Here is a 12,297-nt window from a genome sequence, read left to right as displayed (position 1 = left end):
AAGAGGCAGGTCAGGTGGTCTGGGATTCCCATCTCTTTCAGAATGTTCCACAGTCTATTGTGATCCACACAGTCAAAGGCTTTGGCATAGTCAATGAAGCAGAAATAGATGTTTTTCTGGAACTCTCTTGCCTTCTTCATGATCCAGCGGATGTTGGCAATTTGATCTCTGGTGCCTCAGCCTTAACCTGCTTGAACATCTGGAAGTTCACGGTTCACATATTGCTGAAGCCTGGCTTGGAGAATTTTATTTTTTTTTTTACAGAAATTGGAACTCAAACTTTACTTGTGGAGATGTATATGGTGCAATCAATGTGTGTAAAACTTCAGCATTTTCTCAAAACTATATAAATGTAATCATCATATGTTTTGGAAGCTCCACTCCTAGACATACATACAAAGAATTTAAAATAGGTGTTCAAATATAAAGTTGTACACCAATATTCATAGCAGCACTGTTCTCAACAGCCCAAGGTAAAAACAATGAAAATGTCCACCAACAGGTGAATGAAGAAGCAAAATAAGATAGATCCATCCATAAGATGCATTACTCTGCCATATAAAGGCATATAGTAATATATGCCATACAGTAAAATAGAGCCATAGCTGCAGAAAACAGTAGGGGGCGCCTCAAAAACAAACAGAATTAACATGCTGCTGCTGCTGCTGCTGCGTCACTTCAGTCGTGTCCGACTCTGTGTGACCCCATAGACGGAAGCCCACCAGGCTCCCCCGTCCCTGGGATTCTCCAGGCAAGAACACTGGAGTGGGTTGCCATTTCCTTCTCCAATGTGTGAAAGTGGAAAGTGAAAAGTGAAAGTGAAGTCGCTCAGTCGTGTCCGACCCTTAGCGACCCCACGGACTGCAGCCTACCAGGCTCCTCCATCCATGGGATTTTCTAGGCAATAGCACTGGAGTGGCTTGCCATTGCCTTCTCCGCAGAATTAACATAGAGTCCATCAATTTCAGTCTAGGGAATACACCCAAATTATTTAAAACCAAGAACTGGAAAAGATATTCGTATCCCATATTCAGAGCAGCATTATTCACAGTAGCCAAAAGGTGGAAGCAACACAGCATTCAACAGATGAATGGATAAGCACAGTGTAGTACATACACAATGGAAAATGATTCAACCTTTAAAAACAAGATAACTCTCACACACGCTCTAATGTGAATGAACCTTCAAGACATGATGTGAAGTGAAACAAGGCCAATACAAAAGGAAAAATGTTCCATGATTCCACTAGTACGAGATATCCATATAAGACAAATTATTTTGAGCATGACTTTACTAGCGTGTGAGATGAGTGCAACTGTGCGGTAGTTTGAGCATTCTTTGGCATTGCCTTTCTTTGGGATTGGTATGAAGACTGACCTTTTCCAGTCCTGTGGCCACAGCTGAGTTTTCCAAATTTGTTGCCATATTGAGTGTAGCACTTTCACAGCATCATCTTTCAGGATTTGAAATAGCTCAACTGGAATTCCATCACCTCCACTAGCTCTGTACATAGTGATGCTTTCTAAGGCCCACGTGACTTCACATTCCAAGATGTCTGGCTCTAGGTCAGTGATCACGCCATCCTGATTATCTTGGTCGTGAAGATCTTTTTTGTACAGTTCTTCTGTGTATTCTTGCCACCTCTTCTTAATATCTTCTGCTTCTGTTAGGTCCATACCATTTCTGTCCTTTATCGAGCCCATCTTTGCATGAAATGTTCCCTTGGTTTTCTTGAAGAGTCTCTTGTTTTTCCTATTCTGTTGTTTTCCTCTATTTCTTTGCATTGATCGCTGAGGAAGGCTTTCTTATCTCTCCTTGCTATTCTTTGGAATTCTGCATTCAGATGCTTATATCTTTCCTTTCCTCCTTTGCTTTTTGCTTCTCTTCTTTTCACAGCTGTTTGTAAGGCCTCCTCAGACAGCCATTTTGCTTTTTTGCATTTCTTTTCCATGGGGATGGTCTTGGTCCCTGTCTCCTGTACAATGTCACGAACCTCCGTCCAGAGTTCATCAGGCACTCTATATATCAGATCTAGTCCCTTAAATCTATTTCTCACTTCCACTGTATAATCATAAGGGATTTGATTTAGGTCATATCTGAATGGTCTAGTGGTTTTCCCTACTTTCTTCAATTTAACTCTGAATTTGGCAATAAGGAGTTCATGATCTGAGCCACAGTCAGCTCCTGGTCTTGTTTTGCTAACTGTATAGAGCTCCATCTTTGGCTGCAAAGAATATAATCAATCTGATTTCGGTGTTGACCATCTGGTGATATCCACGTGTAGAGTCTTCTCTCGTGTTGTTGGAATATAAGTCTAGTAACAATAGTCTTAAAGATACCCTTCTAGGTAAATACCCCATAAAAATGTGAACTGTTCAGTCTTTTGAGATGTGGATGCCCAACTCTAAGACAACAAAATTTTCCTATCACACCAATTTATACTCTCATTAGAAGTTTACAAAACTTTGTGATGATCAAATTCCCTGCTATCTTTGGTAAGGTCAGGATAAGAATTTTGCCTAATCTGGTAAACATAAAATAGCATGCTACTGTGGTATTAATTTGCATTTCTGTGACTACATATGAGGTTGATATGCTTACTCCCCATTTCTCCTTCCTCTTGTGTAGAAACATTTCTGTCTTACTGATTTCCCAGCTGCATGTATGTATGCATGCACTGACCCACATATGCATGTTAATATATACACACAAATCCTTTGGTAGTGTTTCAAGTCTTCTCTCCCAGTCTGTGTTTTATCTTTCTACTTTCTTTACAACAACATCTTTTAATGAACAGATGTTCTTAAGTTTAATTTCATAGGACTTATCAACCTTCCCTTTTGCTTTGTATTCTACGTTTAAGAAATTTTTAACTCTGTCAAGATCATGCAAGTTTGTTTTACTTCATAAATGCAGTGAAGTCTGCCATCTTCCAGTGATCTCAATGATTTCTCTGTTTTGGGTCCTATATGCCACTCCACTGGTCAACTGTCTATCCCAAAGCCAATAATATTATATTATTAATTATTAATTTCCATATCTTTAAAATAGGTCTTCAGTACTAATAACGTAAGGACCTTCATTTTCTTCTTCTTTAAAAATGTTGGCTCTTTTGAGGCCTCTCTATGCTCATCAAGTTCCTCATAATATTAATGTGTTTTTAAGTTAAATCTGTACCTCAGATCATTTGTGAGAATCATCTTTTAGATTCTGAATCTTCTTTTTCAAGAAGATGGTATGTCAGGATTTAATTTTTTAAATGCCTTCCCAAAAAGTTTCATAATTTTTCCATACAGCTTGAATATAGTTTTAGATTCTTTTTTTTTTCTTACTGTCAATAGTATCTTTTTTTGACAGATATGTTTTGTTTGACTTTCATCGTTTGGACTCTAAAGAAGGCCGAGCACAGAAGAACTGATGCTTTTGAAAAGTGGTGCTGGAGAAGACTCTTCAGAGTCTGTTGGACTGCAAGGATATCAAACCAGTCAATCCCAAAAGAAATCAACCCTGAATATTCATTGGAAGGACTTCTGCTGAAGCTGAAACTCCAATACTTTGAGTACCTGAAAAAGACCCTGAGGCTGTAAAAGACTAAAGGTAAAAGGTGAAGGGGGTGGCAGACGATGAGAAGGTTAGATAGCATCACCAACTCAATGGACATGAATTTGAGCAAACTCCAAGATATACAGGAGGACAGAGGAGCCTGGCATATAGAAGTTCTTTGGGGTCACAAAAAGTTGAACACAACTTTGTGACTGAAGAACAACATCTTTTGTCTGTTCATGGTATGAAGAAAGACAATTGATTATTTTTTGATATGAATCCTATATTCAGCTGTCTTGCAAAGTCTATTATTTCTAATAATTTGTTGATCCTTTTAATTCAATGGAGACAATAACCACTTGAGAAACACAATGTTACATTTCTTCTTTTTCAGTCATTATTTTATTTCTATTTCCTGCTTTACCATATCGGGAAAAGAAAATGTCAAGATTTTCAGAACAACATTGGAGAGAGGTGACTGCAGACCTCTTCTCTTTTTCCTGATTTTAGGACACCACTTTTATATTTTACTAACAATTGTCAGGCTAAGAAAGCTTCCTTCTAATTCCAGTTTGCCTTGAGTTTACCTAAGATAGATCTGACATCTAATTCTTTTTATCAACATGCTGAGAAAAACATGATTTTAACGTGCTGTGTCGTTCTGATTTTGATATCAGGGTGATGATACTGGCTTCACAGAACGAGTTTGGAAGCATTTCTTCCTTTGCAAATATTTTAGAATAGTTCACAAAGGACAGGTGTTAGCTCTTTTCTAAATGTTTGGTAGAATTCACATCTAGCCCTGGACTATAGTCTGTTGGGAGTAATTTTATTACGGACTCAATTTCATTACTGGTAACTAATCTGCTGATAGTTTCTACTTCTTCCTGGTTGAATGTTGGGAGACTGGACATTTCTAGGAATTTTTCCATCTCTTTTAGGTTGTCCATTTTATTGGTGAGTAATGATCTTTTGTGTTTCTGTGGTATCAGTTGTAACTTCTCATTTCTGATTTTACTGATTTGGCCCCTCTCTTGTTTTTCTTGATCAGTCTGGCTAAAGGTTTATCAATATTTTTTAATCTTTTCAAAGAACCAGCTTTTTAGTTTCATTAATCTTTTCTTTTTTAGGTATTGAGAAGGTAACAGGCAGGAAGGCTGGGGTCTCCAGACAGAGGAAACAGGCTGCAAGTGTCCGACATTTTTTACCCCTCTCTTAAGCAGAAGGAGGAAACAAACTACAAGTGTTTTTTTCCCCTTCCTGTTGCCTTGATGACATCTGGTTCCACCAGAACTTATCTTTTCTCCAACCTTGAGCTAACCAAAGTGATTTTCTTATGGAAATGTCTGTCTTAAGCTATGTTAATGAACTATGTATTTACCCTAGGCTCTGTTTTCAAGTCACTTTCCCCTAAGACTCAAAACCTTGACAAACAAGTATGTTTTATTCATACAATAGTTATCCTAATCTATGTTAATGGGGCTATATATTTACTTGGAAACCTGCTTTTCTTCAAGATTCCTGTCAATCACTTTATGGCCCAGGACAGCTCACCTTGGACCAATATCATCTCAAAATGCATGTTGTGGGTGAGGGGCCTGGTGACAGTCTCTGAGTTTTGAGACATTCCCTTTCTCTAATTAGCAGACTGCTATGGATGTGAGAGTTGGACTCTGAAGAAAACTGAGTGCTGAAAAATTGATGCTTTTGAACTGTGGTGCTGGAGAAGACTCTTGAGAGTCCCTTGGACTGCAAGTAGATCCAACCAGTCCATTCTAAAGGAGATCAGTCCTGGGTGTTCATTGGAAGGAAAGATACTGAAGCTCCAATACTTTGGCCACCTCATGGGAAGAGCTGACTCACTGAAAAAGACTCTGATGCTAGGAGGGATTGGGGGCAGGAGGAGAAGGGGACGACAGAGAATGAGATGGCTGGATGGCATCACCGACTCGATGGTGGTGAGTTTGAGTGAACTCCGGGAGTTGGTGATGGACACAAAAGCCTGGCATGCTGTGATTCATGGGGTCGCAAAGAGTCGGACACGACTGAGCAACTGAACTGAACTGAACTGAACTAAGTAGCTATATAACATCTGGCTAAAAACTAGCAGGGAGGCACTCTTTCTGCTGGCTTCTGATGTATACGTCACAAGTTTTCTCTATCTCTTTTATACTTTAATAGAACTTTATTAAAGCACAAAAGCTCTGAGTGATCAAGCCTCATCACTGGTCTGGGTTTGAATTCTTCTCCACCGGAGGCCAAGAATCCTGGCATATTTCATAGCTCGGCAACAACCTTTCAGTATCTCCTTTATATCTGCTCTGATCTTTATAATTTCTTTCCTTTTACTAACTTTGTGTGGGTTTTATTTGTTCTTTTTCTACATTATTTAGGTGTAAGTGTAGAGTATTTGAGAATTTTCTTTTATCCTGAGTTTGGCTAGTATCCCTGTAAACTTCCTCTTAGAACTGCTTTTGCCATATCCCATAGGTTTTGGATCATTTATGTTTTCATTTTCATTTGTCTCGAGGTATATTTTTATTCTTTCTTTGATTTCTCCAATGATCCACTGGTTGTTATGTAGAATACTACTTAGCCTCCATGTGTTTCGGATTTTGTTTTTTTTTTTGAGGAATTAATAATACAAATAAATAATAATTTTATTGTTTTGTGTCTGATGCCTATCTCACAGTGCTGTGGTTGCCAAAGATGCTTGATAAGATCTCGAATTTTTGTAACTTTACTGGGGCTAGTTTTATGGTTCAGCATGTGACCTATCCTGAAGAATGTTCACCATGTACCTGAAAAGAATGTAATCTGCTCTTCAAAGCACAGGTCTAATGTGTCGATTGAGGCCAATTATTTCCTTATTCATTTTCTGTCTGGATGATCTCTTCACTGATTTAAGTGGGGTGTTAAAATCCCCTACTATTATTGGGTTGCTACCAATTTCTCCCTTAAAGTCTGTTAATATTTGTTTTATGTGTTTAGGTGTGCCTACAACAGACTGGTTCCAAATAGGAAAAGGAGTACGTCAAGGTTGTATATTGTCACCCTGCTTATTTAACTTATATGCAGAGTACATCATGAGGAACGCTGGGCTGGAAGAAGCACAAGCTGGGATCAAGATTGCCGTGAGAAATGTCAATAACCTCAGATATGCAGATGACACCACCCTTATGGCAGAAAGTGAAGAGGAACTAAAGAGCCTCTTGATGAAAGTGAAAGGGGAAAGTGAAAAGGCTGGCTTGAAGCTCAACATTCAGAAAACAAAAATCATGGCATCTGGTCCGATCACTTCATGGGAAATAGATGGGAAAACAGTGGAAACAGTGTCAGACTTTATTTTTGTGGGCTCCAAAATCACTGCAGATGCTGACTGCAGCCATGAAATTAAAAGACGCTTACTCCCTGGAAGGAAAGTTATGACCAACCTAGAGAGTATATTAAAAAGCAGAGACATTACTTTGCCAACAAAGGTCCATCTAGTCAAGGCTATGGTTTTTCCAGTAGTCTTCTATGGATGTGAGAGTTGGACTGTGAAGAAAGCTGATCGCCGAAGAATTGATGCTTTTGAACTGTGGTGCTGGAGAAGACTCTTGAGAGTCCCTTGGACTGCAAGGAGATCCAACCAGTCCATTCTAAAGGAGATCAATCCTGGGTGTTCATTGGAAGGACTGATGCTAAAGCTGAAACTCCAATACTTTGGCCACCTCATGCAACGAGTTGACTCACTGGAAAAGAGTCTGATGCTGGGAGGGATTGGGGGCGGGAGGAGAAGGGGATGACAGAGAATGAGATGGCTGGATGGCATCACCGACTCGATGGACATGAGTTTGAGTGAACTCCAGGAATTGGTGATGGACAGGGAGGCCTGGCGTGCTGTGATTCATGGGGTCACAAAGAGTCGGACACAACTGAGCAACTGAACTGAACTGAACTGAATGTAAACATATGGACTTGGGTAATTATGATATATCAACGTAAGTTCATCAGTTATAACCAATGTGCCACTCTGGTGTGAAATATTAATAATGGGGAAAAGGTTATGCATATTGAGGGCTGAGGATATATGAGAAATCTCTTTACCCGCCCCTCCATTTGACATGAACCTAAAACTGCTCCTGAAAAACAGTCTTTAAAAAAATTGAGTTTCTGCAACATGGACCATAACAGCCCCACAAAGCCTAACATATCTGTCAGTCCTTTTAAGAAAAAGTTTGCTAGCCTGTGGTTTAAACAAAGAGATTTGATCAAGACAGTTTTTACTTGCCCGTCAAAATCTCAGTAAGTCACCAAAACCCATTGCAATATCACAGTGAAAAGTATCACTGCCAAGTTAGGTAACCCATGGAAGGGAAACAAGTATACTGGATCAGGATCCAGAACAGAAACGCTACCACTACGACCACTGAAAAGAAAATACCACTACTAAAAAGGAACAGTTCTTCATTTAAGAAGCCCCAAAAAATTCCAATCTCAGATTCGATAAAATAGAAAGAGGCTGAGAAGAAACATCAAGGTAATGTCTACAACTGAACCCGTCTTAACAATTCGTCCTAGCATACATATAAAGTTACAGACTGCACAAACTTTTACTTCCAAGATCAAGTTCTCTGACCACAATGGAAAACAAATCCATGCTCTGCCTCAAAAGACATCTATCTGACCATGTGGTTGTGTGGAAAGAGAAGCAGAGGAGAGCCTCTAATAAAACTGGCAAGGGAGAAACAAAAGATAGGAAGGCAACAAGAACTATTTTAGAAATCAAAACATGTATATTTTAAAACTTAGCTCTAAAAGCAAAAGGTAAACAACAATAACAAACCCCCAAAGATGTCACATGGTTAAATTCTACTACTCTTTCAAGTAACAGATGATTTCCCTGGATAGCACAGAAAAAGATGAAAAACTTTTCACTTCATTCTATGAAGGTTGTAAAACCATGATATCGAACCAGAAAGAGAAACACGAAACATGAAATTAGAAGGTCCCATCTCATTTATGCTTATATCAAAATATATAAAATTAAATCCAGTGGTATATATTAAAAACCACCATAACCACCAGGCAGTATTTATTCTAGTAACACAAGGCCAGTGTAGCATCAGTAATGCTATTAATCCAATTCACTATAATAAAAGCGGAGACAGATTCTAATAGATATCATCTTGATACATGCCAAAAAGGCAGTTGGCAAATTTTAACCGTTATTCTTGACTAGAAGAGTAATAAACTCCAAAACAAGCTGAAATATAAGAAAACTCCCTGAATTTGATAATTACTGGCAAAATTATCAAACGCATTCATCATACTCAAATAAAGGGATCAATATGATCACTTCCACAACTGAATATTGTACCAAAAGCCTTAGCCAATGTGAAAATATATGAAAAATGTTAAGATTAAAATGTTGGAAAAGGAAAAGATAAAAACAGCATTAATTATATATAAAGAATTTCTTTGCTTTCTGGAAAACACAAGAAAATTGAGAAATAACAATAACTAATAGAAGTAATAAGCTAGCATGATACAAAACAAGCACATAAAATTTAACAAATTTCCTACAGACCTACAACAATAACCAGACTTCAACAGAAATATCAGGAAAAGATTCCATTCAAAGGAATAAGTGCTATAAAATAAGGATAAACCTGAGAGGGAAAAAAGATACAAGACTGAAGCCAACGTGAAGAAAACTTTCTTAAAGGACATTAAAACATGAATGATCCCCCCATACAATGAGAGACATGTACATGACGAATGGAAAGATTTTGTATCATAAAAATGTTAATTCTTTATAAACAATATTTACAGAAATTCCAATCACAGGATCATGAGACGATTTTTCCTTTAAAATTAACAATCCTAAATTCATTTGGAAGAACTGAGGAGTGAGGATTAGCAAGGAAATCATCAGTTAAAAAAAAATAACAATGAAGAGAACTTACTACCCTCAAGATATATAAAGCTCCTGGAATTGAATTAGGGTGGAATATTAAGAGACAATACCTGTAATACATTTAACAACAAAAGATCACATACAAAACTGGCTTTTAAGTAAATAGTTATTAAATGATCCTATAGAAAAGGAGATGAAGAATGTGAAAAGACAATCTACAGAAGGGGAAAGGCAAGTTTAATTTGAAAAGATATAACATTACACTAGCATCTGGGAAAGTGCAAATTAAAATGTTAAGATCTATTTTTTCTTTAACTTTGGCAAACTAAAAAAGTAGCAACGTTAAATGGTTCAAGAACATGAAGAAATACACGTACTGTCATAGAATTGATGGAATATAATTTATTATAATCTTTTTGCAATATAATCTGTTAGTATTTATTAAAATGTAAAATGAACACATTTTAATATGAACATGTAAAATGAACACATTTAAATATGCAATACCATATTTAGAAATCTATCTTATACTAATGTTCTAAAAGAATCTGTACAAAGGAATCACTATTTTATTATAAACAACAAAAGCAGTTTAAAAAAGCCAAAACAACAAGAACATCCAATGTTCATTAATGAAGAAATAATTTAAAATTCTGGATAAGACCATGGATTGCATATTAAAAAGCAGAGACATTACTTTGCCAACCAAGGTCCATCTAGTCAAGGCTATGGTTTTTCCCGTGCTCATATATGGATATGAGAGTTGGACTGTGAAGAAAGCTGATCGCCGAAGAATTGATGCTTTTGAACTGTGGTGTTGGAGAAGACTCTTGGGTCCCTTGGACGGCAAGAAGGCCCAACCAGTCCATTCTAAAGGAGATCAATCCTGGGTGTTCGCTGGAAGGACTGATGCTAAAACTGAAACTCCAATAGTTTGGCCACCTCATGCAACGAGTTGACTCACTGGAAAAGACTCTGATGCTGGGAGGGATTGGGGGCAGGAGGAGACGGGGACGACAGAGAATGAGATGGCTGGATGGCCTCACCAGCTCAATGGACATGAATTTGAGTGAACTCCGGGAGTTGGTGATGGACAGGGAGGCCTGGCGTGCTGTGATTCATGGGGTCGCAAAGAGTCGGACATGACTGAGCAACTGAACTGAACTGAATGTATTAAAAGGTACTAATAATAAAAGCAAATTTATATGTACTAAAATATAAACCTTACAAAGATGACGTAATTCTAAAGAAACAGTATAATCCCACTTATGCAAAAAATAAATCCAAATCTGTATGTCTGTGAATGCAATTATTTAAGAAACATACTTATGTCAAATGCTTACAGCTAAATTATTCTTTGTTTTCTAATAATTACCTCCATAAGTAATGTCATTATAAATATGAGGCAGGTTTAATTACGAAATATTTTTCACAATTTTTCAAATTAAACATAAACATACATTCTGTTTTACAACCAGCTATGCTGCTGCTGCTAAGTCGCTTCAGTCGTGTCTGACCCTGTGCGACCCCAGAGACAGCAGCCCAAGCTTATACATAAAGACGGGAAGATCCCCTGGAGAAGGGAAAGGCTACCCACTCCAGTATTCTGGCCTAGAGAATTCCATGAACTATACAGTCCATGGGGTCGCAAAGAGTCAGGCAAGACTGGGCGACTTTCACTTCACAATACTTAAAAACAGTGTGCAACTTTTAAAATCCGATATTAAAGGTCACTTTAACCATGCTAAAAGGACAATTTAATAGTAAACTTACCAATTTCATTAATCATTGCTCTTATTTTGGAGACAAAAGGACCAACTTCACTGGAACTCATTTTGGCTCTTTCCTTAAGATCAGCACCTGCAAAGTATTTTATTTACAAATATAACCTAATTAAAATTTTAAGGCAATGAACTGAACAATTACATAAGATTCACATAAAACTTGAAGATAGACTGGATTTATCTATCAAAGGAATCATATTCTCTAAGCTTTTCTTCTCAAAAATCAGCATCAGAAACAAAAAAAATACTCGTCTATACATCTACCAAGCATTGCTTCTCAAATGCTTCTCAAACTCTCATGTCAGGACCTCTTTATACTCTTAGAGGAAGAGATACTGTTAAGATTATACATGTATCTATCCATAGTATTCTATTAGAAAATGAACCCAATTAAAATTTTAAATTATTTATCCACTGAATACAAATAAATCCATTCATGTCAACATAAATGACTACAGATTGATGCCACTTTCTTGGTTCCTGACAAGATGCTGGCAGTTCTATCCACCACTGCTTCTGCCCCATCAGTGCAAATGCCAACCCAATGAAACGTGCAAATCACACCTTACTGCTATGAAAATCACTGCTAATTTTATGGATGCCTGACGTGGTGACTGCAGATCACATCTGAGAATCACTGACTTGAAAATATATACAAACCAACAATTTCATAATTCTGAATTTACCACAGAATTGTAACTTTGGAACAGTTAATAAACATAATTACTTCCTTAAGGGATCATTTGGGGCTTCTCTCATAGCTCAGTTGGCAAAGAATCCACCTGCAATGCAGGAGACCCAGGTTTGATCCCTGGGTTGGGAAGATCCCCTGGAGAAGGGAAAGGCTACCACTCGAGTATTCTGGCCTGGAGAATTCCATGGACTAGAGTCCATGGGGTCACAAAGAGTCAGACACAACTGAGCAACTTTCACTTCATATTCGAGGGACTGTTTCCTTTGTGGCTCAACAAAGACATTCTTTTTAGTAAAATTAAACCCTCTGAAAAAAGGTAGGTCCTCATTTAAATAAATAGACAAATAAAAAACAAAGTAAAATTACAGCATAGA

The 12,297-nt window shown here is 37.6% G+C and overlaps 1 protein-coding gene across 3 annotated transcripts in view; it reads right to left on the bottom strand.

Moving 5' to 3' along the window:
* Window positions 1-12,297, bottom strand: part of AUH (AU RNA binding methylglutaconyl-CoA hydratase) — a 202,921-nt gene that overhangs the window by 127,916 nt on the left and 62,708 nt on the right. For 2 of the 3 annotated variants that reach the window (XM_088838162.1, XM_088838160.1), the window contains one exon: window positions 11,219-11,305. The exons of the other annotated variant lie outside the window; for it this stretch is intronic. In XM_088838162.1, coding sequence (XP_088694288.1) covers window positions 11,219-11,305 — 87 coding nt within the window. The remainder of the gene's footprint in view (window positions 1-11,218; window positions 11,306-12,297) is intronic. 3 annotated transcript variants of the gene reach the window in all.

The sequence above is a fragment of the Moschus berezovskii genome, chromosome 7 (genome assembly GCF_049115385.1).
Source record: "Moschus berezovskii isolate FMDL1 chromosome 7, NW_MosBer_1.0, whole genome shotgun sequence".
NCBI classification, from domain to species: domain Eukaryota; kingdom Metazoa; phylum Chordata; class Mammalia; order Artiodactyla; family Moschidae; genus Moschus; species Moschus berezovskii.
Note: the sequence above shows the minus strand (reverse complement) of the source record. Positions and strands in the feature narration are given on the sequence as shown.